At 40.2% G+C, this 12,398-nt stretch overlaps 1 protein-coding gene across 2 annotated transcripts in view; it reads right to left on the bottom strand.

The window, feature by feature from the left end:
• serinc4 (serine incorporator 4) overlaps positions 1-11,887 on the bottom strand; it is a 48,043-nt gene extending 36,156 nt beyond the window's left edge. The window contains exon 1 of one of the 2 annotated variants that reach the window (XM_088334093.1): positions 11,706-11,887. In XM_088334093.1, the coding sequence (XP_088190219.1) occupies positions 11,706-11,765 (60 nt within the window). In that variant the 5' untranslated portion in view covers positions 11,766-11,887. Of the gene's footprint in view, positions 1-4,023; positions 4,695-11,705 lie in introns of those variants that run through there. The other variant, XM_088334092.1, reaches the window with a different exon arrangement.
• Between the last annotated feature and the right edge of the window lie 511 nt (positions 11,888-12,398).

Here is a 12,398-nt window from a genome sequence, read left to right as displayed (position 1 = left end):
GTAAATCTCAACCTCTAGAGAATGTGGAAACAAAACCCAGAAAAATCACATTGATTTGGAAATAATTTATTCGCAAATCACGGTGGAAAGTAAGTTAGATAATACCATTAGTTCATCTCAATATCTGTCATGTACCCTTTGTTGGCTTTTCACACTCTGTTGCTGGTATTTTGGCCCATTCCTCCATGCAGATCTCCTCTAGAGCACTGATGTTTTGGGGTTGTCGTTGGGCAACATGGACTTTCATCTCCAATCACCGATTTTCTATGGTGTTGTGATCTGAAGACTGGCTTGGCCACACCTGTGGCTGTGGGTTTGGGATCATTTTTGTTCTGAAAGACCCAGCCACGTCTCATCTTCAATGCCGTTGCTGATGGAAGGAGATTTTCACACAAAATCTCTCGATATATGGCCCGATTCATTCTTTCTTCTACATGGATCAGTCGTCCTGTTCACTTTGCAGGATAGCAGCCCTAAGTATGATGTTTTCACCCCAGGTCTAAAATTTTCACTCTTTTGACAGCTCTTTGGTCTTGGCCATTGTGAAGTTAGGAGTGGAACTGACTAAGGTTGTGGACAGGTGTCTTTTACACCGATAATGAGTTAAAACAGGTGCCATTTGTACAGGTAATGAGTGGAGACTCTTTAGAAGAAGTTAGAAGAAGTTGGACCTCTTAGACAGCCCAAAATCTTGCCTGTTTGTAGGTGATAACAATACCTATTCTTTAAAAATCAAACAATGTGACTTTTCCACCATATTTATCTGAGCATTGGGTAATCGGTTTTTATTACTACTGTACTATGTAATATACATCCTCAGCTTATTGTTCATACACTGATAATACTTTTACCTACATGAATATAAAGTATATAACAAGCAAGCTCAAAGCACAAATGCTTTGATAAGGGTTTAAGTTTTAAGTTTGTCAGTTTGTCATTATTCATTTATTTGCCTTTGGTACAACTTAAAAGATTGGATATGAGGAATTTATTCAAATGAATCACCTTAAATAAAATGCAGGAATTAAAGACATGAGGCTCATATCTGAAGAGCAGGATGATGCTTTAGACCGAAAAACAACAGCGACCAGATGATAAAGGTGCTGTATATGAGTCAGATCAGGAGACTTCTCCTGATAGTGGTATCCATGGAAACCAATACTATCTATTTCATGTGGGGAAGTAAACCCCTACCCAAAAAAATGGCCTGAAAAGAGATGGTCACCACCAGGCTGTATTTGCCCAAGAAACCACAGGAAGTGGTGCCCCAACGACCCTAGGGTTAAGGAATCTGTGAGAATATGAATAAAAAGCTATATTCCCTGTTCTTTGGTGGTAGAAACCCTAAAACTTGGTCTTAAGTGCATTTGTTGTCAAAGTTGACTGAGGCTTAGCCAACCACCAATCACAGTTTACCTGCTTTCCTGGAGGAGTGCCATTATTGGTCATTGGCAGAAGCCTGAGCAACTGCTATTTACACCAGTAGATAGTGGGCTGGGACCCAAAATTAGGTCGGGGGCCTTTGCCTTGGCAAAATAATGATGAGAAGAAGAAATATATGGAGGGTCAATCACACTATTTAACAGAAGATTGCTATAATGCCCTGCTCAATCTCTTTTTTTTTCTGTAAAGTAAGTCAATCGGCGCTGTCCCGATAATGTTTAAGAGGGACCACATCTCATTTCATTGTGATTATATTTGTTTTATTTCCCTTTCCCCATAATAATGGATCCCAAGAAGGTTATTGATAAGGGGAAGGAAAAAGTGCAAAACAGTGACTAGAACGATCCAGTCTACAAATGAAACTGTTGTGAAATACGAAAATGGCGTACGGTTGTCTGCCATTGAAGCGCTGCTGGAAGGTAGAGTAAATATTTTAGGCTTTTTACCAGTGTATTAATCTTTATCATCTACATAATCAAATATTTATCAATGTTTAGGTGAACGTTTTGTTATTTGGGAAGACATTTATTTTAATATCTACCTATTTTAAAGTAGTTATAGGGAGACGCTTATTTGTACTCGTTTTTTTTTATGGGGGGGGTTATAGTGAATGTTTTTAGCACTCGTTTTCACTTGCACTACACAATACAGCGACATCCATCGGTTGAATAATGCACTCCGTCCAATGAGCTACGTTTCCTGCCAATGGGGTAAGAATTTATTTTGCAGTAAACTACATTTGTCACTCAATTGTTCTGTGCAAAGTTTTGTACAAGTAATACTGTACGTACATTAGAAAATCTTCCCTTCAGTAAGCTGTATCAATCTAACCCTGAATGACTATTTTCTGGCTATATAACATTTACTTGTGCGACACATATAAAAAGGCATCAATGATAACCTCATAAAATGGTCTATATTATTTAGGAATATAGCCACATTTGCTCACCAAATCCATCCCCCCTTGTTTCTTCATTAAGGTTTCAATAACTCTGTCATACATATTACGTGCATTTTAGTTCCATCAAATTGTTCTTTTCTATCGCCATTGAAGCTAATGCCAAAATTCCAGCCTGTCCCGTCGTATTACTGGCAATACGTTATTATATGTTTTAGGGCTTAAAGGATTGTATACATTTTACTATAAAGGATTTTATACGATTGAATACAAGTTAGATTTATTGAGTTTAATGCTGTAGTTATTTACCGACTGTGCCTTTATTCAATGAGCAGTGAAAGTTCAGGGCACCTTGGTAGGAAATGTTGTTTACAGGAACAGCTGATAAGATAATCAGCACATCCAGACGCAGAAAGGCCCTGATGACGTAAAAATGCTCGGCCTTGCTTTGAGAACAAGGCGCTGTGTTGTGAGAACGATGGGCGCAAACAATTCTTTGGCACGCCCATGGGAGGAGCCGAGGCCTTCAGAAGAAGGCTTCCTAGAGACTCATACATCACAAATTTGTCCGTTTTCGATGGAGTACACTTAAATTGTTAATGAAATTAAATCTGCCCCCGTGTGGAAATGTCGGCTTTCCTGTTCATCTTTTCCGTCAAGAAACGAGCGCGCATAAATTGTTGGGTGAATGTAGGTTGTGTTTGGTCAATGGAGTCAGATAACTAACTCGAACAATTTGGTAAACGGTACATTTTGATTTAATTACATTCATTTCCAACATGGCTGAAAAAATCTTTTTGACGGAAGCAATGGACACAGGATTTTCTCTTAATGTGCCATTTGTGTGTCTGTGTGGTCTAGCAAAAACTTTTCTTTAATTGGGACTTACCAAATATGCAACGGCACCAACTGGTGGTGTGCTGCAGGATTTTTTACAATGAAAGAAATCTACCCTGGCTCAAAAATGTTGAAAAACACTGGGTTAAACACACATCTTTATCGAACCCTGATGTTATGTCTCACGGCCTTCAAAAGTCTTTGTGAAGGCCCCCAGGCATATTACTGACACTGGCTACAAGGAATATGGGAAAATGTGATTGGGTAAATGCATATCCCTCATGTTGTGTTAGGAAATGGCACCACTAACTGCTTTAAGTGGGTCAATTTTGACCTGCGGTCTAACTCAGTCCAGACCACTATTAAGAAAAGAGTATCACTTGATGCATTTAATACTACATCCTAACAAACATATGCATCCATAACCGTATATTTCATTGTTTTTTGATTTTATAACTCCTTAGAAACATCGGTTATTACATTTTATAATAGGACTGCACGATTAACTGAAATCTATTTGGTAATGTGATGTATCATAGTGCTATTGTGTCAACGCAAGACACTGTGGTTTGAGTGGCGTGTGAGCAGACAGCAAGTTCCCCTGAAGAGGGCGCTGTTTTCTTAAGGTTAAAGCATGTCGATATGATTAATCCTCGAGTTGACTTCATTTTAAGGACCATTTTTGTACTTTTTTTATAAAGCTTGCTTGAAAGTTAAGAATAAAAACACCATTTCATTTTTCTACTGTTGGGATCCATCTAGGAAAAGTCTTAACATTTCAAGTTAAATAAATGATCGAAGGATCTTTTTCTGTCTGCAGGTGTTGCTTTGCTGCCAACTCTCACCTGATACGCCACCATGTTAAGGAAGTAATTGTAGACACTCCGATGATTTATGGCCTGGTTGGCGGACATCGTGCAATCTCCAAGTTGCTTTTGATCACCCACCACCACTCTGCATTTGGCCATGAATTTCCACCCGGTAAAGATTTTCCTCAGAGCGACGACAAAGTCCTCACTTTTACATCCTTAAAGTGGCCCCGAGCTAGAACGGAACTTGGCTTCTTTCTTGATGAGAAAATTCAATAGAATCGACATTTACAAGAAGGTGGGAATATCCAGGATGTGTCTGCGCTGTCAATGGAGTCAGCTCAATTCTCGGCGAGGAGAAAAATCCACATGAAATCACGTTAGCTCCTTCGGGGCAGCCTCGTTAGGGAAGGAGTCCCCTTTTTGTCTTTTGCAGCCATCGCTGCGTGCTTTGGCTCCGTTGCAGGAAAAGAGAGCGAGGTGGTGGCCAATGGCAGTAATGCCAGCGATGCCAGTGATTCCCCCCTCCTTCTTCGATCCTCTCCACTCATCCCAGCAGGTCAGATTAGACACAATCTGCGAGGGGAGGGAGGGGGGTGGACATGCACCATGTGTGCTACTGATGTAGCGTTCGCAAACGAAAAAGCTTTTGGAAAAATGAGCTGGCTCACTTTGAAACGCTCTCTTTTCCACCTACCCGCTCTCTTTCTCTCGTTCTCGCTCTTTCTTTCTGTCTTTCTTCTTTCCCCCTCGTTCTCGCACTTTTTATCTCTCTCTCTCAATTTTTCTTTCTTCCTTTCTTTCTTTCTTTCTTTTTTTCTTCTTTCCTTTTACTTTTATTTTTCCTCTTTGTTTTTGTCTATTTTTCTCTTTTGCTCTTTCTCTCACTCTCTTTTTCTCTCTAGTTTTCTCTCTCTATCCCTATTTTCTTGGTTTTTTTCTCTTTTCCTCTTTCTCTCTGTTCTACCATTTCTATCACTGTCTTTCTCTTTTTCTCCCCTTATCTTTCTCTCTCTGTCTCTTACTTTTTTTCTTTTCCTATCTTTTCTTGCTCTCTTTCTCTCTTGTTTCCTTTCTCAATTTCTCTTTCTCTTTTCTTCTATCTTCCTCTCTGTTTTTCTCACTTGCTCTTTCTCTTGCTCTCTTCCCCTCTTTCCTTCTGTCTTTCTCTTGCCTTATTATTCTCTCTCTCTCTTGCTCTCTCTCTTTTGCTCCCATTTTTTGCTCCTTTTGTTCTTTCCCTCTCTTCCTTTTTTCCCTCTTTCACTCCCTTCTTCCTTGCTCTCTTTAGCTGTTTTTCTCCTTTTCTGTCATTCTTTTTGTCACTTTCTCTGACTTTCACTCCTTCCTTCTTTTTTCTCTCTCGCTCTTTTTATGTCTCTCTCTCTCTCTCTCTCTCTCTCTCTCTCTCTCACTCTCTTCTTAACTATTTATAAGTTACGGGTGCCTAGACCTACCAGCAACTTGCATGGAAACTTTATTTCTTTCAGGATACCAAAAATTTGGAATTTTTTGCCTGACCGGGTTATTAGTGCAAATACGGTGCAAACCTTTAAGCAGAAATAGATTTGTCAAATTTTCTTAGGGGAGGGGGCGTAAGGTGACAATATTTGGCCATGCTCACTCTCAGCATCAGGTTTTTTTGTGTGTGTGTCATGTTTTGATTAATGTATCCAACAATGTCTTCAATAAACATTTCATTTCCTTTATTTCTATTATTAAAAACAAAAGCACCCAAAGAACCACTTGGGGGACAAAAGAGCCGACTCTTATCAGTGATCCGAGCCAAAAGAGCTGGCTCTCTAAAAAGAGCCTAAATTCCCAGTACTAATGAGTGCGTCCCATCTGTCCCTTGCTCTCCTTCCCCAGTGCGACCCACCTCTACACTACTTCCCTCCCTCTCTCAAGGGGATCGAAAATAGTTCACCTTTTTGTCAAAATAAAATCGGCCTGTCTATTTTGATTGTAAGATCTATAATAGATGGACAATCAATTTTACCTCAGGATATTCTGGAAGGTGCAAAACCGACTTCATGTAAGGTCACTAGGTCGAGTAGTTTCCCAAGTCAACCCAAAATCCTGCCTTTAAGCCTTTTAGACCCAATTCAGACAACTCTTTTGAAGACATTGTATGGGCTCCTTGAGGAGTCAATTGATAGTCAATTGTTCTCTTGAGATGAGTGTTTTCCGTACCGCCTTTAAAACAGCAGTGGTGAGGCCCTTCTGAATTTTCGAGCATTTTAAACAATTACCATCCCATTTTTGAAAATTTGGTGTTTATTCAATGCATTCTTTTTTAGAAGAAGAAAGTATTTGAGAGAGAGTACAGAAACTTTCCTTTTAAAGATTTTGAATGACATCAAGTACAATGTGGATTCTGAGAAACTTGCAGTTCTGGTGCTACTGGATGTCATTGCTTCCTTTGACACATTTTTACTTAAACTCAGAGACCCGGTGAGCATTTCTTATACTGTTTTGATCGGGTTTGTTTTCTACCTCACAGACCGACCTTTCTTAGTAAGTATGGATGCATGTTCCTCCAGAACCCATGAAGTTGAATGTGGGGTTCCCCAAGGTTCAATTTTAGGCCCTGTACTTTTTTTTATCTGTACATGCTTCCCCTCAGGGATGTCATCAAGATACACTGAGTCAATTTTCATGGGTACACAGAAGACACCCAGCTGTACAATGACACGTTTTAAAAATGGATTATTTTGTTTTTATTGTATTTTAAACATTGTGTGTGCCTGTGTGTTGGGTGTTTCTGGTTGTTGGGTGGGGATAAAGGAGGGGATCTTATTGTTTATTGTCTTATTGTACAATGAATGTTTTTAGGCAGCACTTTGATCTGATTTTAAGGCTGTAATGACCGGACGTCAGATCAAGGGGACACACAATTCTCCTAATTGCACCATAAGGTGCATTATGACTCCACAGTAATGGATCGAATGCATTAGTCAAAATGATTTTGAAATAGGCCACTGACAATTTTGGATCCGGTCGGCTGATAACTTGATGATTATCATAATAGCTTTTGGGAAAATTATCATCGGCGTCCACTTCATTCTAAATTGTATTAAATTTAATTGAACATGTATTGTCTGTTCTGCAAATGATATACTTCAAATATAATTTAAGTGCCATTTTTTTCACGTTTTTCTTTTGGAAATGATTACTAAATATTATATCACGTGAACATTTTACTTGAAATAATATTTTATGTGTTTCATTACATATTTTATATCCATCTATCTCTATCTCTCACTATCTCTATCTATCTATTTCTCCATCTTTATCTCTATCCCTATCTCTATCTATCTAACTATCCCTAGCTAGCTAGTTATCTAGCTATCTCTAGCTACCTAGATATCTTTAGAATATATATTAATCATATAGATATATCATATATATATATATATATGTTGGGTGGGTGGATCCCTTAATTACTAGGCTTGTAGGGGCACCATTTCCTGTGGTGTGTCTTGGGTAAGTGCAGTCTGGGGGCGCCCAGTCTCGGTGTATAAATAATTTTATATAGAAAAAATCTCAAAATGCACAAAAATTATAGTAATAACTTCTTTTTTTTGCAGCTCCACATTGTAATATCTATTTTACAGTATTTGAGTGTGTGCATTCGTGTTCTCAGTTAATGGCTTAATGTGTGCTCAGCTCTGTACGAGTATTGCTTCAAGATTATTTTTGTTATTATTTTCTTTTGCCTTGTTACAAATGTTTGTATTATTTCGACTAAACACAGAATATTGAGTTAGACCCAAATCATACTGTGAGTAGTATACAACTCTGCAGATAAATGTCGTAAATCAGATGTCTTTTTAGAAAAGTGTGTCACTTTCTGCAGGGAAGATGAGATGTGTATTGAGACAGTGTGTCCGCCAGCCATGTAAATGTCCTGCGTATGTAAGGAGAGAGCCCGATTAGATTTGGGTTAGTGTGCACGGCCGAGAATCGGGATAATCCGGTCGTTCACAGGAGGATAACCTTCACCATGGAAAACAGGGCTTCACGCTGCCTGTGTGTGTGACGCTCACTCAAATCATGCAGCAATGTTATTCTCAGAGAAATCCATTTTAGCACAAGCTTTGACTAGACCTGAATAGAATTCTCTTTCTTGTCATTGATAACAAGGTAGTGAACATTGTTTGCGAGAAGATTGGATACGGCACGAAAAGAGAAAATTTTTATAAAATAATGTCCAGATAAATAGGCAAAAAATATTTGCAAGGTGGTGCTTGGGCTCTGGCCTAAGTTGTTTTAATAGTGAAATGAAAAATAGTGCAATAACATTTAGCAGCAACAAAATTCCCAAATAAGTCGATAAATATGACACAAATATCGATTTTTCTGTAGCGTTGGTACAGGCTTGATGCAACAGGCAGGATTTGGAAGCCTGCTTCGATGGATGTCACTTAACTTCTTGCGCCTCAAGCCTGAAACCACTCAAATCTTAATTATTGATCCATCTAAATGCTCTGATCCTTGACAAATGTAATATCACTCTGGGTGACTCGGTCAAAAATCTAGGTGTCACATTTGACTCTAATCTGTCCTTCCAGTTTTACCTGCAGGTTTGAGAGCGTTTGCCATTCGGGCCCCCTGTGGAATGCTCTGCCCTCTGGGATTCGATCTGCAAACTCAGCGAACTGTTTAAATCCAGGCCTTTAACACACTTATATTCTATAGCTTATGAATGACCTTTATATCATGTTGACAATATCTGTGTATTGTGTGTTGATGCTACATCCATTGCAACCTGGTCATCTTAAAATGTGGGATTACCTCATGTGCAGCCCCTTCTTAAAGTTTCTTGATTTCCTCATGCTGAGGTTTTGAGTTTTCCCCTGCTCTAATGTAGGTTTTAGATCAGGGGATGGCGTGATAAAAGTCTGTAGTCTCTACAGCCCTCTGAGACTTCTTGTGATTAAGGGCTATACAAATAAATGTGTGGTGTTCCTTAAAATGTATTTTAGGAAATTGCTTTCCCCTCAAACCTGCTTCTCTGCACTTTGATCTGACACCACCTCAATGAAAATCCCAAAGCGGTGAAATATAATACCGCTACTTCCCAAGTCAGGAGCTGTATGAAATATTGTAACATTTCCATTCTTGTTTATTTTTTTGGGCTGTGTTGGGGCAGCACGGCGGCGCAGTGGTTAGTCATGAGATCGAACCTCTTGTGTGAAGTTTGCATGTTCTCCCCGTGCTTGCATGGGTTTCCTCCAAGCGCTCCGGTTTCCCGCCACATTCCAAAAACTTGCATGTCAGGTAAATTGGCCGGTCCAAATTGTCCCTAGGTCTGAATGAGCGAGCGAATTGTCTGTCTCTGTGTGCCCAGCGACTGGCTGGCAACCGGTTCAGGGTGTCTCCTGCCCACTGCCCGAAGATAGCTGGGATGGGCTCAAGCACCCCCGCGACCCTACTGAGGATAAGCGGTGCAGATAATGGACTGATCGATGGCTGGACTGTGTTAGTGTGAGATGTTTCCTTGTCTCTCCTCCGCGTGTTCGATTCTACTTCTGGGTTGGAAAAAAAACGAGCAGTTTCATTAAGGTTTTTTATTACAATAAAAAAAAATGAAAGGAATAATATGTTCTGGGTCTTGTTTTATACAGAAAAAGCTGTTTATGCACATGGTAAAAGCAATACAAACTCATATGTCTCTGTAGGTTCCTTCTCTATCCCTCTCTCTCTGTCTCTCTCTTGACCCAACCTTATTTGCTGACTTTCTTCTGGGTTCATTATTCTTCCTTACATCTACAGTAACTTGTCCTGATTCTCTCCTGTCATGGTTCTACCTTGCCGCTATTTAAACACTCAGTCCCCTTGGCTCGATGCTAGTTTGTAGCCCTCTTTCCATGTCCCAAGCACTATTATCTCAGGCTTTTGTTTTTCCATTATACAAAGCCCTGTCTTCCCTTCCAGATCTGGAGTACCGCCTGACAGAAAATCTGGACCGTTGCCTTTGTTGGTAGGGCTTACTGGAATACAGACCCCTCTCCTGCATCTTGGACCGCCATTGTTGCCTTGTTACCTGACTTTCTGTATACCGCACCCTGTCCGAATAAAAGGCCCCAGTTACTACACTAATCTGTGTGTCTGCACTGTGCTTTCGCAACACCCCAAGTGGGCCATTGACATATCTTACTACGGTTTGTATAGGGTCAGCATGCAATGTGTTGGCAACCATTACGAATATGATTTACCTGGCAGCACAAGTTTAGAACACAACCATCACAAATAAATTGTCAGGGAGTACGTAACCATTGGATAAACACTCGCTATTTGCGTGATCTTAATCAGTCCTAAAAGGGTTCGGAAATAGTGCCAACATTCACTATCTAGGACTTGTGGAACAAAGGAGTTACACTCAGAAAAGGAGATTAGACTTACAAACTCTTATCAAGAAATCCAGGAAAGGACACTGTTGATGGTTCAAGAACACACATGAATTCATTTTTAAGTTATCATAGATTCATAGTTTGGTTTGCAAAATGAGAACACCTCAAAAAACATAAAATATTCTTGCCTACCTGTTTACAGATGAAATTAATGCTACCATATTTTCAGTACATAATATTAAGCCTCCTTCCAGGTTACCTGCATTGTGGATGCACATTTAAGCAAATGTATACACCTCAACATTCAGGAATAAAGGATATTGTCCCAGTGACAGACACAAATTGGTCAAAAAGATGAAATCAACCACTTGGACTCCCACATTCCTGGGGGGCCCCCTTCCGCTGTCAAATCATTACTTCTGCCTTGTGAGCGAGGGGGAAGTGCCATCCAGGACAGACAATAGCAAATTAGGGGAGCAAAACACTGCTCAAGCGTTGTTTTTAATACAGTTGGGCAAAACTATCGTTTTGAATACAAGACTTTCCCAGAAAAAAACAGAGTACAGTATATCTACTACACACATATATGTATATGTATGTTTACTGTATGTGTGTTTGTATGGGCAGAATGATCACTATCTCATGTCCTGACCACCCAGATCTCACACCATACGATTTGTTAAAGGGTTGGACTATGTACCTCCTATTCCGGCAGAGGTGGATGAGTTGAAGGCTCGCAGAACGGAAGGTGTTGCAACCATTGACAGTGCAATGCTGAGACGCATTTGGCAAGAATTTGACTATCAGCTTGAAGTGTCGCATGACCAATTGTGCTCACATTGAACATATACCCATCCATTATCTGCACCGCTTATACTTAGTAGGGTCGCAGGGGTGCTGGAGCCCATCCCAGCTATCCTCGGGCAGTGGGCAGGGGACACCCTGAACTGGTTGCCAGAGAGTCAGACAGACAACTCACTCGCTCATTTACACCTAGGGACAATTTGGACCGGCCTATTAACCTGACATGCATTTTTTGGGAATATGGAAGGAAACCGGAGTGCCCGCAGGAAACCCACGCAAGCACGGGGAGAACATGCAAACTTTGCATAGGAATGCTGGTAGCTGGATTCAATCCCATTATCTCAGAACTGTTCTGCGGACGGCTAACCACTCATCCGCCATGCTGCTCTGTCTTTGACGTTCCTTGTAAAGATTGACATCGCAAGATTTCTGAATTCACCTGGTGTGTTTATATCCTTCATAGCTTCCGAAATATTCAATGTCAAATTGTGCTCCAGACTTTTGGAACACCCTGTGTTTCCATCTTGTCTAAGCTTGGTGTTACGAAACAATTCTTACCTGTGCTCGAATGACGTGGTCTGACTTGGCGCGCTGGAAATCAGACAAAAAAAAGTCCATGACTAGACTAAATCATAAAGAAGAATAAAAGGGTTGGTGCGATATAGGCATTGTTTTACTGGCCACAGCGCCACCATTCTTGCGTTTCTCCAACAATCCAATCCAAAATTCCCAGCGCTGATCGCCAAGTGTATCAATGTGATTTTTAGACTTCCTCGAAAGCCGTTTTATTCTCTCTTAATCTGATTATGTCGAGTGTGTTGAAAAGCGTTCCCCGACAAAAGAGCAGCAAATGTATGAGGGGAGCTTAAGGGCCACACTGGTTACAGGGTTATTTCTGTTCAATGTCAACTAAACCTCTTATAAAAGACAGAAAAAGAACAACACTTGCGAAGTAAATGGGTAATCCGGACTATTGAAAGTCTGCGTAATCCAATCATTGTTTTACACTCAACACCTTTCAGGCATTTGAGTGTGCATGAACAAAAAAGATAATACTGTGTAGTTTCTGACACGGTAGAATTATCATGAAAAAATGGTCCTGGAATTTTCCTTGGAAAGTTGGTCAATTAGCCAGCTAATCTAAAAAGTCATGTCATGTTTATTTGTGACACTCTTAATCACAGGGAGTCTCAAAGGGCTGCCCAGACCACAGATTATTGCAAACTACAGACTATTATGACACCACCCCTG

The sequence above is a fragment of the Urocampus carinirostris genome, chromosome 4 (assembly GCF_059441175.1).
Source record: "Urocampus carinirostris isolate Australia breed hairy pipefish chromosome 4, RoL_Ucar_1.0, whole genome shotgun sequence".
Lineage (NCBI taxonomy): Eukaryota > Metazoa > Chordata > Actinopteri > Syngnathiformes > Syngnathidae > Urocampus > Urocampus carinirostris.
Note: the sequence above shows the minus strand (reverse complement) of the source record. Positions and strands in the feature narration are given on the sequence as shown.